This window comes from Cebidichthys violaceus, unplaced genomic scaffold, assembly GCF_023349555.1.
Source record: "Cebidichthys violaceus isolate CVI_PGR_0920_01 unplaced genomic scaffold, fCebVio1.0.p SCAF_13, whole genome shotgun sequence".
NCBI lineage: Eukaryota > Metazoa > Chordata > Actinopteri > Perciformes > Stichaeidae > Cebidichthys > Cebidichthys violaceus.
Window position 1 is genome coordinate 6,820,557 of NW_027176296.1, and position 16,354 is coordinate 6,836,910.

At 39.7% G+C, this 16,354-nt stretch overlaps 2 protein-coding genes across 3 annotated transcripts; one reads left to right on the forward strand and one right to left on the reverse strand.

Annotated features, from left to right (window-relative positions):
• Positions 1–1,483: 1,483 nt before the first annotated feature.
• abhd8b (abhydrolase domain containing 8b) lies at positions 1,484–11,022 on the reverse strand. Of its 2 annotated transcripts, XM_068707145.1 has the most exons (6): positions 10,837–11,022; positions 5,299–5,651; positions 4,845–5,244; positions 3,935–4,105; positions 3,174–3,390; positions 1,484–2,477 (listed from the first exon to the last, which is right to left on the reverse strand). In XM_068707145.1, exons 2-6 carry the CDS (start codon positions 5,639–5,641, stop codon positions 2,193–2,195), a joined length of 1,416 nt encoding a protein of 471 aa, XP_068563246.1. In that variant the 5' UTR covers positions 5,642–5,651; positions 10,837–11,022; the 3' UTR covers positions 1,484–2,192. The 2 variants fall into 2 exon arrangements, with proteins under 2 accessions (XP_068563246.1, XP_068563245.1); XM_068707144.1 differs by having other exon boundaries at positions 4,845–5,651.
• A 1,542-nt stretch (positions 11,023–12,564) lies between these two features.
• On the forward strand, positions 12,565–16,308 carry dda1 (DET1 and DDB1 associated 1). Its single transcript, XM_068707546.1, has 5 exons — positions 12,565–12,891; positions 13,500–13,580; positions 13,805–13,856; positions 14,065–14,126; positions 14,253–16,308. The coding sequence occupies exons 1-5, from the start codon at positions 12,883–12,885 to the stop codon at positions 14,355–14,357; spliced, it is 309 nt and encodes a 102-aa protein (XP_068563647.1). The 5' UTR covers positions 12,565–12,882; the 3' UTR covers positions 14,358–16,308.
• Positions 16,309–16,354: the final 46 nt, after the last annotated feature.

Consider the following 16,354-nt stretch of genomic DNA (forward strand, 5'->3'; position numbering starts at 1 on the left):
TATAAACAAAGTATCCGTATATTCCACATGGAAATGATGATCTGTTGTTAGCTTGAGTCTAAATAAATATCTGTCACATTTCTCCGACATAAGAAATACATTTCAATTGATTCATTGGAATCCCTGCTACAATGTATTTTAAATCCCTAAATACCCAACATAAATAGAAATACAATGTATAAAAATAATAATCTAAATAAAAACCATCAACACTGTTGAATCAGAAAGAACATCTGTGCTGCATTCACACTTTTTCCAAATCAAACTTCTGATTCTCTGTTTGAGGCTCAGAAGTTTGTGAACATTATAAATTCTACAACTATCGCAGCACTGAGAACGTTTCGGCTAATGTTAAGACATACACACATTATTGCAGTGGTCACGAAACAGTCACAGAGGATTTAATAGCTGTCTGCCCTGTGGAGTTCAATGTACTGATGTATCCATACATCAGACTCAACAGTTTTTGCACTAATTTATTGCTAATTTATTCGAGCTTAACTTTATTTCTTCAAGTAAAAAAAAAGACATTGTAGAATAGCAGTTTTGGGGAGAAATACATGCTTAATATTTATTTATAACAATAAATTAATTAATTCAAATCTTCTAGCACTGACAGTCCATTACAGTAAAAAATATGGGTTTTTGAAATAAGTATAATATATCAAAGAACTGCCTACACAATGTGTATTTTTTTGCAGGAAATAGAGGAACCACCTTATACCACGTAGAAGTTGATAATTATGTCAGCAACTTTGGTTCACTTATTTTTATAGAGTATTTTAATGATCAAATATGCTACAGTAACAGCACATGGCTACATAATTTTATATTTTTAACAAACTGTAGTGTGCTACAGTTTGGGGTGTATATCTGTTGTCTGTTAAACCCTTCTGTCTCACAATACAAGTCTTCTTATACAAGAGATTTGTGCTAAATCTTCTGGCCCATTCTGTGCATATAATGTTATGATTCATTGCTGAGCCTCAACTGTTGCTACATTAAGCAGGAAACACTTGACTGAACACACATTTCTCAGAATTCTTGGAAGCATCAAATTTACTTTCACTTCTGTCTTTATCTCTTTATCATTCTTCCTTTGTTCAGCTTCACACATCACAATTTAGTCACACAAAACAGAACCAGAAGCAGCTGAATCCCATATGTCGTGTGAGTATGTAGGTAAGGCTACTTCTAATCTTTGACCTTCTATTGTATTGTGCAAACATATTATTCTGGTTCACCTCTTAGATGCCGAAGAACAAAAACAAATTCCCAAAATACTAAATGTACATTTCTAAATGAGAAATGCCTTCCAATTTGTTTTCAGTGCCATTTTGTGTAAAACAGTGTGTCCACTTAAAACTCTCATCTCTACAAGAAGTTAGGTTTGAAATCAATCATTATATGTGATAGAATAATTGAGCTAGACACACACACACACACACACACACACACACACACACACACACACACACACACACACACACACAGACATTTAACAGCTAGCTCAACATGTCACAATTTGATATTACACATCAAGTAGGCAAATACATGAGGCTAGTTTAGCGTCCAACTTGTTTCCATAAGGTTTTTGGCTTTGCTGCAGCTTTGCAGTCGTAGGGCAGTGTAACAGGTAGTCAACCAGGAGTACGTTTCATACAAATCATTGATTTTGCTTTACTTTACTGACCAGGCCATCAAGTGTTATACTTTCTAAAATATAGCTGTCAGTGTGGCAGGGGACACTTTTTGATTTGTCCAAAAAAGTCAAATTGTATCACTTTTGCCGCTTGACAACTGTTAATTTCCACCCTCGGCCTCATGGCAGTATGTTAGGCTACTGTTTCTGTCTCTAACTACCCTGGCATCATCACCACCCTCCACTTCAAGGCACAGCTCCATCTTCCCTGATATATGTTGAGGACAGACAGCTGTCAGTTGAAGAATGGACCACCAGCATCCTTTTTCCTCTTTCTCTTCCTTCAGCTCAGCAGCTGACATAACTGGACCCAAACTTGAATTCCCTGCATTGTGTCGCATACAGCTGGACCATTTCAGATAAACTGACTCTTTTGGCTAAGCATCAGGTTCACCAGCTAAAACCAGCTCAGATTATCGGGACCTGCAAAGAGCATGACTAGCCATGATATGGTGTAACAACCGTTTGAAGATTCAGCTTTAATCTTTAATCATTTCTTGGCCTTGCTGTTTGGCTTCTCCTCTGTGTTGATGTTTGATGAGGTCTGCCTTGCAGTTGCAGGTCGGACCTCGGAAGGGTCAGATGTAGCCTTGGTGTTGTCAGATTGGACTTTGGCAGTTTCTGGACGTGTTTTGGACTCTTTTTTCTGCGGTGGAGGGCTGGTCGGCTCCCACAGGATGAACTCATGAAGCAGTGTGTTGACAGCCTCAGGACACTCCATCATGACCATGTGACTGCCGTCCTCCAGGACCTTCAGGAAGGCCATTAGGAGGATCTGACAGACAGTTTAAAGCAAAAGAACAGGTCAGATTTTTAGAATCATCAAGATGCTTTATGGCGCTGTCTTGCTTCCAGACCTCTGAATCACAGCTGGTTTTTCAGTCATTAGTATAACAAAATGAAACAAAAGGACAGTTCAGTGTAATTATTAGAATGCCAAAAACAAATTAATTTCTAAGTATTGTTGAGTAAGGGAATAGTTTGTTCTTCTTATGTAGTTTTCTGTCTTTTTGGATGAACAGTCCCTGAAGCTCAGGGACTGTTAGGAAGTTGCAATGTTTATCCAATTAACAAAAAAAGTCTTATACTTTACATTAGACTGTTGACTATTGATGACCAAAGACCACCTAAACCTTGTATTGGGAGAGACTTTAGAGATTATGGTATGAAAACATCATATGGTAGATATTGTATAGTTTAAAAAAATCAACAAAATTAGTAAAGAATGTTAGAACTGAAGTGGAAAAAATAGTGGGGATCATCTGCAAAAACAACAGAGGATATGTTAACAAGATGGTGCTTTAGGGCCTAAGCCATCAAGGAATAAAATATCTTTGCTCCATTTTTAATTATTGTGATCTGGACAAAAGACATGACTTATTGGTTCTCTCAGTTCACTGAGTGTCTTTAGTAGCATCAGTGTCCCTGCAGTTTGAATCTCGGGCTTTGGGGGTTGAAGAAGTGCATTCACCTCCGCCATGCGCTGGTCCTCTTCAATGGGGACAAACTTGTCATGCATGCCGTGAACCAGGAGGATGGGCACCGTGAGTTCAGCGTGGTAGACCTCATCCCCCTCAGGCCAGTACTGCCCACTCATCATGGCGCGCAGCACAAAAGACGACACGTTGAAGGCATTGTTGTCTTTCAGCAGCTGCTTCTCCTTGGCACCCTGTCGAGCAAAGCCAGCCCTGTTGGGGGCAAAGACAAAAAACAAGATTCTGACGACATTAAACTGTGGGTGAAATGAACACAACAGTGCCACATTAAGGTGACATTTGCATAAATATGGCACTCACCCATAGCCAGCAACATAAATGTTTGGGTATCTCAGTTGGAACAGTTGTTGTTCACTTGATTACAGCTTTTACAAGTTTCGGTGATTAAAGATCAGATCTTTGGACTGATGGACAGGAAGACACGCTCTCAGCCTTCGACCTCTGCTCATTAGATGAGCTTTCTCATATTTTACCTTGACATGATTTATAATAGAGAATGTTTATGATGCTCATTGTTTTTTTTTATTTTTGTCATCAAAATGTGATTACTAATTTTCATTACTTCTAAACAAATGTTTATCAATTTGAGCTACCTGCTGCAGCTTTAAGCCTCATTTTAATGTACTTCATAATACCTTATAACAATCAGTTATAGGGGAGCGATTATGTTTATGCATGGTAACAGTTTTGGCTGGTAAAATTGTTACTGTTAGTGTTGCGATGCTGTGTGTCTTACTTGAGAAAGCTCCATGCTAGCAGCGGTGAGAGGCAGTGAAGCACACAGGTGGGCAGGTTGAAGATGGAGCAGAGGCTGGGCTCCAGAGCTGTGGGACCACCTCCGTTGATCATCACCATCTTGTGGATCTGCTCCGGATACTCGTGGGCCAGGAAGGTACAGAACGATACACTAGGAGGGCAAAGCAGAAGACTGGTTACAGGACAGGATAGAAGAATCAAGGTAACCATGCTTTTCCTTTTGTGGTAGTTACCTTTTTTGATTATGCATATCTGGAAAGTGTTTGGATGTAAGTATTTGGAGAATATGAAGCAAATACTGAATAACAAATAAGAAAATGTGACCAACTGTCCAAAACCTTAAGCAACTCTGTAATTTTTGCTAAATTATAATCAATATGGCTGCAAGTGGCATTGACAACACAGACGCTAAAGCTTAGTGTATCTGTTACACTGCAATATCTATCTAAAGCTAATATTAACCACCATAAGGTACCAAGTGCAGCTGCATGTATCGAATTGCGCAATGGTACATCTTATGCTTATGAATTCAAAGAGGGAGATTTTGTTATTTCTCCTTCAACCTTACATAATCTGATTTTAAGACAGAAGAACTGGCAAATGTGTGACATTTTTCAAACATTTATGAAATGATTAAGCAATTATAAAACTGTAAATTCAAACTATGTCAATGTTGCTATAATTACACAATATGTAAATGAGAAACATTCTTACATTGCTTGTTTGGGCTTAATATGAATGGCAACAAAGCTAATAAATATGCAGTTAAGTGTCTTTTGCTTTCTCACTTTAATTGTGATGTTTAACTATTTTTCGGGCATTTCCTGAAGTCTTCCAAATCCTCTCTGTCAATACTATGTGCTACATGAATTTTGTGATCTTAAATTTACCCGTAAGAATGTCCTATGAGAATATTCCTCTTGCGTGCATATCTCTTGAAGATAAGTCTCATATCCTCAGCTAGGGCATAGAAAGTGTATGCAGCAGCTATCTGCGGTGCTGAGCTGGCTCCGTGACCTGCCAGGTCCGGGGAGATCACCTCATAGCCCAGCCTGGAAAAGAAGTCCACCTGGCTTTTCCAGATGTCCAGTGAGCCTCCCACTCCATGGATGAAGAACAGAGCCACGTCTGCATGTGTCCCTTTACAGGCCGATATCTTCCTCTCACAGTCGATCACCACAGTGCGCTTGGGCTTCCTCCTGCGCTTCCTGGGTTGCTGCGACTGGTCAGTCTGCCCAGCAGCAGGTGCCTCTCCTGCTGCTGCTGTTTCAGCTGTCCCATCTTTTCCAGCTGCGACAGGCTCAGACCCGGCCTCAGGGATGCTGACAGGTGCCGAGGACTTACCACAGTCAGTCAGTTCAACCTCTACAGTGCTGTTTGGTTCTGCCTCTCCATTCTGGCAGTTCTTAAGCTCTGCACTCGCCCTGTCACCCAAGTTCTCAATGAAAAGCTGTCCATTACGATATACTGTGATCTTTCGTTTGCAGCTGACAGTCCCACCGGGTCCAGTGGGCTCCTCCACCACCGGCCGGTCGGGGATGATATGTCGAACCCGCAGGACGCGGCCTGGTTTCACCTCCACAAACTCATAGCCATCTGTGGATTCTGAGGTTTCTGCAGGAACCACAACGTTAGCCGACTTTGAGGTGAGGCAGCAGAGAAGACCCTCCATAAAGCTGGTCAGCATGGCTGCCAGTCTGTAGGGAACAAATTCATGTAAAAACACACAAAAATCAACACACGTAAATGAAACAGAAATATCACAGAAAACCTAAGACACATGAATTATAATAAATTAACCATGTTTACAAGCAAGTACTCCATTTCAGTTGAAGCTATTTAAACTATATTGCCGATGTGTTTTTTTTAACTCCATCTTTGTCTAATTTTTTTAATAGTATACAGTGTGTTTGTTTTACATTTTACTGTTTTCTTGTTCATCCTCTCTCTTTTTTAATCTAAATGTGCTTTAACTTTTAAAATACATATACGTTTACTTCTTTTGATATAATGCATTCGAACATCAAAAGTTACATTTTTTTTTATATTTTTATGTTCGTGATAAGCATTACATTACATTACATTACAGTCATTTAGCTGTAATCTGGTAAAATATCTTTAAGTGAAGCCTAACAATCTAGATGAACTTTATTAATTAACTCTATTTCTGTTCATTATTAAGTTTGAAGAATCATCTGAATATCATTCAGTGGTGAAGTGTATTTTCTGTCTATTAGAGCCTCACTAACTAGATACTAATAAATCAACGGTCTGATATTATTGGCCGGTACTGGCTTATGAATGACGACACACCACCTCAAGCTCAACCTAGACAAAACCGAGCTACTGTTCCTCCCGCGGAAGGGTTGCCCGCACCGGGACCTGTCCATCACCATTGATGATACCGTGGTGACGCCGACTCGGACTGCGAGGAACCTGGGTGTGACCCTGGATGACCAACTGTCATTCTCAGCAAACATTTCATCCGTTACACGCTCCTGCAGATTCCTGCTCTACAACATCAGGAGGATTCGTCCCTTCCTGACTGACGAGACGGCGCAGGTTCTCATCCAGGCTCTTGTCATCACCCGCCTGGACTACTGCAACTCTCTACTCGTTGGAGCCCCGGCGTCGGCCATCAGACCTCTGGAGCTTGTCCAGAAAGCCGCAGCTCGCCTGGTGTTCAATCGCCCCAAGTTCTCCCACACAACTTCCTTTCTCCGTTCTCTACACTGGCTACCTGTAAGAGCTCGCATCCAGTTTAAGACTCTGGTGCTAGCCTATAGGGCAGTGAAAGGAACAGCTCCTTCGTATCTCCAGGCCATGGTCAAGCCTTAAACCCCCGCCCGACCACTTCGCTCTGCTGCCTCGGGGCGATTGGTTGCCCCGTCGCTCAGAGGTCCTGGCGGCCGATCGACCCGGTCACGGCTGTTTTCTGTCCTGGCCCCACAGTGGTGGCATGAACTTCCCACTGACGTCAGGACAGCGGAGTCGCTGCCCATCTTTCGGCGCAGGCTGAAAACCCACCTCTTCAGGAAGTGCTACCCTGAGCCTTCCACTTAGCGCTTATTGTTTTCATACTAGCTTGTTGCACTTATTGTATTCGTATTACTTATAGCACTAACTGTTTTTCTTTGTTTCCGCACTGTACTTTGGCTCTGAGTTATGCTCTGCTTCATGCTCTTAGATGCTTGTTTGGAAAAGGAGATGCACTTATGACTTCTGGTGACTAGTAGTTCTTTTGATTACCAATGTTAAATTGTAAGTCGCTTTGGATAAAAGCATCTGCTAAATGACTGTAATGTAATGTAATGTAATGCTTATCACGAACATAAAAATATAAAAAAAATGTAACTTTTGATGTTCGAATGCATTATATCAAAAGAAGTAAACGTACATGTATTTTAAAAGTTAAAGCACATTTAGATTAAAAAAGAGAGAGGATGAACAAGAAAACAGTAAAATGTAAAACAAACACACTGTATACTATTAAAAAAATTAGACAAAGATGGAGTTAAAAAAAACACATCGGCAATAAATCAAAATGTGTGTGTGTGTGTGTGTGTGTGTGTGTGTGTGTGTGTGTGTGTGTGTGTGTGTGTGTGTGTGTGTGTGTGTGTTGATTAACATGCAATAAATAAGCAGAAAAAGTTAAAGTTCATATTGTTCATATCTTTTAATTCTTTTGTTACACATCTGATGATATTTTTAACTGGGATCTGTATCTAAGCTCTAAGAATTGTACATTTATGTGTACTAAACATCATTCTGCATACCATTACCATAATATGCTCTACTTACTCCCAAATACCAGTATAAGTATCTGCCCCAATATCGCTGTATTACTACTCTTTTGCATTGTTTTGTCATGCCATTTTTAATAAATGAGCATTTGGGAACCTTAAACGTACCATTCAACGAAGCAAACAAGTTATTTTGCCTTTACAATCTGACATCTAATTACAACTCACACCCTTGAGACTTTCTGTCAGACGTATCTGAGCAGCATCTTCCCTCAGCGCAGACTTTGAGGGTATAAATAGACGGGACCAGTAATAGCTCCTTGAGTTAAAGCTGTCCGCCATGTGATCACTCTGCAGTGGCACATACTACCATACTATCTGTCAAAACCACCAAACAACCAATCGTAATTAATGGTATTAATGTTTTATTAATATGGCTTAGTAAGTAAATCAAACTAGAAAATAAAAGAGAGTTAGATTACTTCAATGTGTAAAATTAGGCTCATATAGAGAACACACAAATTTGAAGAATCACAGGCATATTCAAGTCATGGCAGTTTTCACATGATGATTTGGAAAAACTGTCGGCTCACGTTGAAGATAAGGATTTCATATTTACTTATTACACCAACCCACAATACCAAATTGGCTTCTTGATGAGCTCCAAACTGTTAATTTTTAAAAAACATGAACGTGAAGAGAGGTAAATATCTGAAGAATGGATGAGACTCTGTATAATACATACTCATACACACTTCAGCTACAGTATACAGTATATGTTAGGTTGTCAGTTGATTATCAACCATGGCAACAGCACAGCAGCCAAGCAGGGTCTGCAAGTCTCTCTGCTGGTGTCATTATCCTACCTTCCTGTCACTCTCCTCCCTGCTAGAGGGGATTATACGCTCTGTCTAAGTCCACACAACAATCTGTCTATCTTCTCTCTTGATGAAAACAGTGACACTGTGCAAGAACAGTTTTACCTTCTGTGTGATTTGTTGCATCTTTTTCTGCACTTGCAACCCCATCGGGTACTTTCATTTGGGGATTATGGACACAATGTAATACGACATTCCTGCTTTGCTGGCAATTCTTAGACCCTTTGTACTTACACTTGCACATATTTTTTATCCAAACGGTGGTGTTGTACAGTGCTGTGTGCAAACTGACTGAGCAGGCCAGTTTGATATCACTGTGGGTGACACGTTTACCTCTAATATTATTCTCATATCAAAAGGCATCCATTATCGAGACACAAGGTGTGACGTTTTTTTCTGTTCTGCAACCTCTGTTCTGTTTCTAAGTGTCCATTTACATTCAACATTGACACTAGAATAGACGTATCTTTTACAGTCCTTTTCTACCATTACAGACACAACAAACTCCCATTTATCCTCCATGCCTCCCTTTGAAATTGTTCCACTCATCCAACTCAGATATTAGAATCAACTTTAAAATAGACTGCTGCTTTGTGATAGAAACCAAATATAGAGGTGCTGTTGTGTGGTAAAATCCTGTCCTTCCATGTATTCCCTAGACTCTTTTTCATAGCAGTCACTGTAATCTAGTCAAAACGTATTAATCAATGGGTAGAGCATAGATTCTTTCATAAGGAAAACCCAAGACTGACACCAACATAAGAAGGGATTGCAAGGGTCCAATCTTTCTCCTAATTGATGCTGTGAGAATATCCTGCATAGTGCATGATGCAAGTGCATGTTGATTCAACTCTCACATGTATTGCATATCTTAATTAATTAAGTTTGGTAGAATATTTGGTATATCTGTGATACAAATGATCAGCCCTCACTATTACAAACCAGAGGACAGGAGGACACTGCTTCTGTGCTCTTTTTAAGCAAAATCAGACCTGCGAATACCTGCCCAGTACTACCACTGTAGCGAAGCATGTCAGGTGTTAACTGCTTTAATAAAGGGCAAATCATGACGGACGGTAATGAGGTAAAGGCAAGGACCACAATTTAATTTTCACACCCCAATTATGAAGCTGGTCCAAGTATTGAACTGTCCACCTCACAGTCACAACACTGCTTCCCTAACTGAATGTTATGTAGTGAAAACACTGTTCTCTTCAATAATATCCCGGTGCTGTGTCTCATTATTATGTTAGTCTGCTTCCTTGTGCTTGATGTTTTACATTTGGACATTGTGCTGAAGCACTGCAGTAAGTTTGATTCGTCTTGTGGTTACAACTGTAACGTTATAGCGTCTGTTGACAGTGACTGCAAGAGGCTGTTATATAAGGATTCATGCAGGTCAGACACAATCACAGTGGGGACTGATGCCCAGAAAAGAGTAGATGCTGTCATGGGGATTAAAAACAACTACAGTTGGTTTACTGGCTTGCTAAATAATGTGCCACTAAACGTTGAATCCTGATCATAGGTATTGCAATTGCTTGCTGTTGTATGCCACAATTTAAATCAAATAAATAAATAACGCTGTTTATCTTTGAAATATATCTTTTGTTATGGACTGCATTATAGTATTGTGTAATGCCCTTAAGACAAATATACCATCACTATCTGCATGCTGCTTTGTTTGTAGACAAATGCTCCAAACACAACTGTTGAGAAACTCATTTACAATGTTCAGCAAAAAGGAATTTATTCAAAAATAAAAAGATTTTGATTAATTTGTGCATTTTCAAATAGGACAGTTATTGTGGCCCTTAAAAAAAACGTTAAGCAGATTCATATAATAGATACCAATTGAACAAAAACAAAAATAACTGTTTACACAGAAAACAACGAGGGCTTCATTGCATAGTAAATTAACTTTGTTGCTGATTTTAGTAGAATAAAACTTGTTGATCTGGTGAAGCTAGTGGTCCACATCTATTCACTGATAACAATAAAGCGAGTTAAAATGCCACTCACTGCCGTCTGATGCAGAAAATGAGGCAAGTGCTAGAATGTTTTCCCTTTAAGTCTACTCTGTTGGTACATTCAACTGAATTTCACATTTCTATATCACTCAATAACCCGTCTGTCTCTTTTAACTGCAACGCAACTTGATATGTAGCGACCGTCTGTTGCCAATAATCTACAGGATACTATAACAAAACTAAACCACACAAGACAAGTAAAAAGAGGAGGCATGAAAAAAAAATGCTTACCTGTATATTTCCAACAACTCCGCGTGAAATATGATCAGATTAATGTGGTTTTCTTACGAGGCATAGAGGAAGTAGGCAAGCTATAATCTGTTGCAGGCAATCCAATAATCTAATTTATCTGGATTCTGTTGTCCTGTAGGTAGCCTCCACATGGCTGCCAACATTAGCCTACGGACAGCAGATCTCTCTGTGCGGTTCAGAGGTAGATCCAAAATATATGCGTGTGCCAGCACCCCACTTCCATGTTGGAATGCTTGTGACGGCGCTTGGAGACGCGCCGGAGCTCCGCCGGTCTGATGGCAGGGTGTTTATTTAATCCATCAAAGTGAAACATCCTTGTTCAGTTAAAGGATGTGAAGAGCTGCCCCCTGCTGCTATCTGACGCGAGACAACTAATGGATATTTATTTTGAAACATAAAAAACGTCTCTATTTAGTATACAAAGTAAATACAAGTATTATTACCAAATAATAGCCTCATTGAATTTTGAATTAATTGATTTTTCAAATACGTAAACAACGTGAAAGCAACAACAAGCCATAAGTAAAAGATCAACTTTCTCTATAGAGGCATTATTGTGATGTTAATATTCATATTATTGTGTACTTTTTAATTTCAATGTTTGTTTTTTCCTGAAACTTTCATGCAAATAAAGCCACATTGTTTGCACACCTCTCGCCATCATAACTGTTACTTGAGGTGGCGAACAGTAAGTCACTATCTCCCTTTAAAATGTGTTGGTTTGTTAAATAACACCTATTATAACACTTTTTTGCATTACTTGAATGCTTGAAAATTCATTCAACTGTACATTTACAATTTTTGCTGTTTTGAGTTTCCTCTCCTAATTTTAAATGTTAAATTTGTACATGTTGTCATATCTGTTACACACATTTCCTTAAGATACCATTAAAATATATATTCCACAATAGCTGCTCCATCTTATCAGCATCCCATTTTCCAGTGCTGTGGCAGTTGCCATGGCTGTTGTTGCTAGGTAACTATCTGTAAAAAGTCCAGTTGCAGGTGCCAGTGAGGTGTGAGAAAGACCACAGAAATGAAGACGCAGCAAACCCACTGAGATAGTTATAGCTCTCCCTCCAGCTGTAACACATTATGGTTAATTCAAAGTGTATCTTTTTATACAGATATGATCATAACACAGAATATGTTGATATTGATAGTACTTCAGTATCATATAGAGGGAGATAGCTGGAAAGAGCATACACCTATACCTGGCTATTAAAGATAATAATAATAGCAATAAAGAAATACAAAATAAATAAAAGATTCTAATAAAAAAGTCAGATTGCAATTAAGCTGAAGTGAAACCAAAAGCTTCAAACTGCAACAATGCCTCTAAATGTGTTTATGTTTCAAACTGATTCTACTATTACACGTTTTAAATATCAGTAAATCTTTGGGTTCAAGTAATTTCAAGCTTATAGTTCTTTTTGATACTCCCTCACAAGATGTCCAGCGCCAATTCACAGTTAAACATCTCTTAAGTGGGTGAACTTTGTATGGTCAGTAGCTGGTGACGTTTTTTTTGTTTTTTTCATAATGATGCTCATCATGTGTGAGAGCAAGATTTCCCAGTCAATATTTATGATGATATAATGATATGTCGTGTTTAATGATTGGCTGTCGGGTTGAAGCTACTACTACGTGGGAGCAAGTCTAGACCAATGGCCGCGTTCGGGGCGTGGTCAATGTAGCGTCGCTACCTTTCAGCCATCATGCTAGCTGAAGAAGTCCTGTGCAACGAGCTTTGCTAACTCATGCAATGACATACTGGGTTAATTTCTCTCCGTGTACATTTTTTTTTTCATGGACACTGGCATATAGAATGGAAACAGCTACTCGTGTGTGAAGATCCTTGTTTTCTTTGACAAGAGGGTCCGATAGAACAGTTGTTTCGGTTAACTAGCTTGTAAGCTAGCGCGGCTAACCCTTAACATATTGCCTGCCATCACGACCAGCACATCAGACACCAAGCCAAGTCCACAAGTCGGAGTTGCGACGTTGGGAATTTCTACCATCATCATGGAGAAGGTATGTAGTCCACATACACCAGGCGTGTAACGTTAGCTTAATCCCACAGTACCCCGAGGGCATATGGTAATACTGAGCTAGTAGATAGCTGCTAGCCACACCTGCTTCTCCTGTTGGCATTCATTCACCGAGGCCAAGCCGGCATCGGTTTGTGCTCTGAGCTGCTCAGCTTTGATGTGCTAATTTGAAACCACGTTGTGTACACTGTATCTGATATCATGTCCAGTTGGGGGGTGACTGGGGACGTTACAGGGAGAGTAGCAGGCCCGGTAGCGTGCATGGGCTGCTAGAAGAGGGAACGCCCAGCACTGACTCAGTGACTGGTATGTTGTGGTCTGTAACGTTAGTCACTTGCATGGAGTCCTCAACTGTGTTTTTATCTAACATGATCTGTAGTAGAAAACTATTGATACTGATGCCAAGCGATAATTAGGATTGCTGTTATAAAAATGCCACAGGAGAATTATCATGTTTGTTAAAGTAGTATAATATTTGTGTAGAGCAGGTAGACGGATGACTTGGGACTTGTAGTTTTTTAGGGTCAGATTAAATGTTAAATAAAAGAAACCAGCGCTGGGTTGTTTATTAATCACCTCCCCTTCTTCCAGGCGGATTTCTTGAAAGGACTTCCTGTCTACAATAAGAGCAACTTCAGCAGATTTCATGCAGACTCCGTTTGTAAAGCATCTGTAAGTAGCCTCTGATAATATGTATATCATCAAACTGTCATTTTTAATCCTAAGGAATATTTGCTATGGATAAAATGCTCGACAATTGTCTATAACATATTTGCTCATTCTCAAGATAAATCAATTACAAACAATCAAAAATGCTGTGATTGTCCCTTAATTTAATTACACTCAAAACCACATATAATCTGTAATTTGAAACCTTTTTCTGTCTTGTTTTTCAGAATCGGAGGCCCTCTGTGTACCTTCCAACACGAGATTACCCTTCTGAACAGAGTAAGTGCTAAACTCATAGCAAAACGGGAGGACAAATACTTAAACCTAAAACCATACTTTGTAAGTGAGGCTGAATTAACATAAGCTTTTTGTACAGTAGTTGGTCAATAATTTGTTTTCACTAAGAGCATAGTTTTGTGGAGACTGCTCTAAATTAATATATTTTTAACATATTTTTCCAGTAATGTGCTGACTGTTTGTTCTACAGTTATTGTAACAGAGAAAACCAACATCCTCCTGCGTTACCTCCATCAGCAGTGGGACAAAAAGGTGAGCATATGAATTCCTTTGGAGATAGTTTTATTAATCTGGCTTCTCTTATTGATTCATCTTTAGTTGTTGGATTATCATAAACTGTGCGATTTAACTGACTGCTGTTTCATTTGTGTCTCACAGAATGCAGCAAAGAAAAGGGAACAGGAGCAAGGTGAGGGTGACAGTCCGGCACCCCCAAGGAAGATCGCCAGGACAGATAGCCAAGAGATGAACGAGGACTCATAAGTGTGTGTGTGTGTGTGTGTGTGTGTGTGTGTGTGTGTGTGTGTGTGTGTGTGTACGTACGTACGTACGTACGTACGTATACATAGTATAGCCAGTACAAACTAACAATAACAAAGGATAATCCCACCAGTGTAAATATTTCTGGCCATTCTGCACTATGGCAGGATGCTTTTTCTGGTATTAAATTAAGAGTCACTCTCAGAGAATTGGGGAAATTCAAGTCAACGAAGCAGCCATTCATAGTGTAAAGAGTGTGTGAGTGAAAATAATGTAACCAGAAAAGATCTGAAAGTCACTGTGGGTCACTGACAGAACAGTGCCGCTGTTAGGGAGGAAACTTTATACTGATGTTTTTTTGTTTAAATCTTTGCTGGCTATTCTCTGTGTAGTAGTAAATGTGTATATGTTTGTATGCATGTTGAGCTGTGAGTGTGTATTGTACTGTATGTGTGATGCGAATGAACAGTTGAAACAAATGTCAGAGTAGATTTTAAGATCACAGAGGGACTTGACAGGAGTCAGACACTATCCTTAAAAACAGTCTCATTACTGGCACATGACTTGTAGCCATCTGTCACCTGGAGAGTCTGTCCTGATTTGTGCAAAGATAACTTTTTGTTACTGTTTTAATTTTATTACTATTATTGTTTATGTATGGCAATGAGCTTCCTGCCAGCCACAGTGCCCACCCTCTCGGTTTCACTGCCCACTCTGCAGCCACATGGGGGCAATTCGACATTTCTTCACACTGTTTGAATCAACAGAACCAAGACTGCACTGTGAACAGAACAGCACAAAGTAGAAGCAACTCTTCCAGAATCCCCCGTAGATGTGTGTTTATGGTGAATATGCATATCTTCACTCTAGCCTGGGACTTGTGCTCATAGGATAAATGTCGTGTTGGTGTTTCTGAGAAATGTTTTACATCCAGCACCACCTTCTGGCTAATTGAGGCTAGTAAGAATGGGATTTTCTGTGAGTTTTAGCTGTTCTTTCATCAAAAGATGTAAAAGAAAAAGTAGAGCTCAAATATGGATTTGTGACATTGGATTTTCAGTTGTGCAACACGGTAACAGCAAAGATATTGGAGAAAAAATCTCAAATAATGTCTGGAAAAGGGAGAAAATAAAACATGTGTGTATATATTTTCCAGGACCAGAATTAGTTTATCTAATGGAGTATCTTTGTGTCTGCCTTTTTTTTTGGTAAAATAATACATGCTTATGGATACAATAGAAAATGAGAAAGGAAGAAAAGAGCCCCGGTGCCCAGTGGAAGTTACCTTCCCTTGCATGTTGATGTTTCCATAGCTGGGTATTATACTTCTGGACCAGTAATACAACTTGAGGGGTGTTGAGGCTGTGGCGTTATCCTGTGTGACTGTGGAAGGTATCAGCCTAGAGGCCTTACAACCTGTCATCATGGTTCAGACCTTTTAGCTCCCCCAGCTCAGGGCCCGGGAGAGCTGTGCAGTTCGTCTTGTCTTTGTGACAGCCCTGGATGGATTTTGTCTGAGAGCTGGTGTAGATGTACACAGGGCGGCTGAAAGAGGTGTTATATTTTCAGCCATAGAATGCACAATAAGCATGCACAGCAAAGTGCAGTCGCCATCCTGCCTTGTTCCTGAGCTTCAGTTTGTATTGGTGTCATATACTGTACAATACTGAATAAAGCTTTCTTTTTTTATATTATCACTGCCCATCAGAGTCACATCAAAGCCTCCTGTTTTTCCTGTCCTTTTTTCAGTGGATGCTGTAATGTGGGTTGACATTGTGGTCAGTCATCTTCCTACTTACAGTGTAAATGCTGTCTGTGTCTGAAGTGTAAAACCACATTATGCTTCTGCTCAGATAGACTGTTCTATAACACCCTAAGCCTTGCCCCATCTCATGTGTGTTAGATCAGACATGTTCTTTTTAGCTTTGCTGAAATAAAACTGGATTGAAACTGGGGTTTTGTCATGTGGTACTTCTAATAGATAATTTTACGTACTTGAT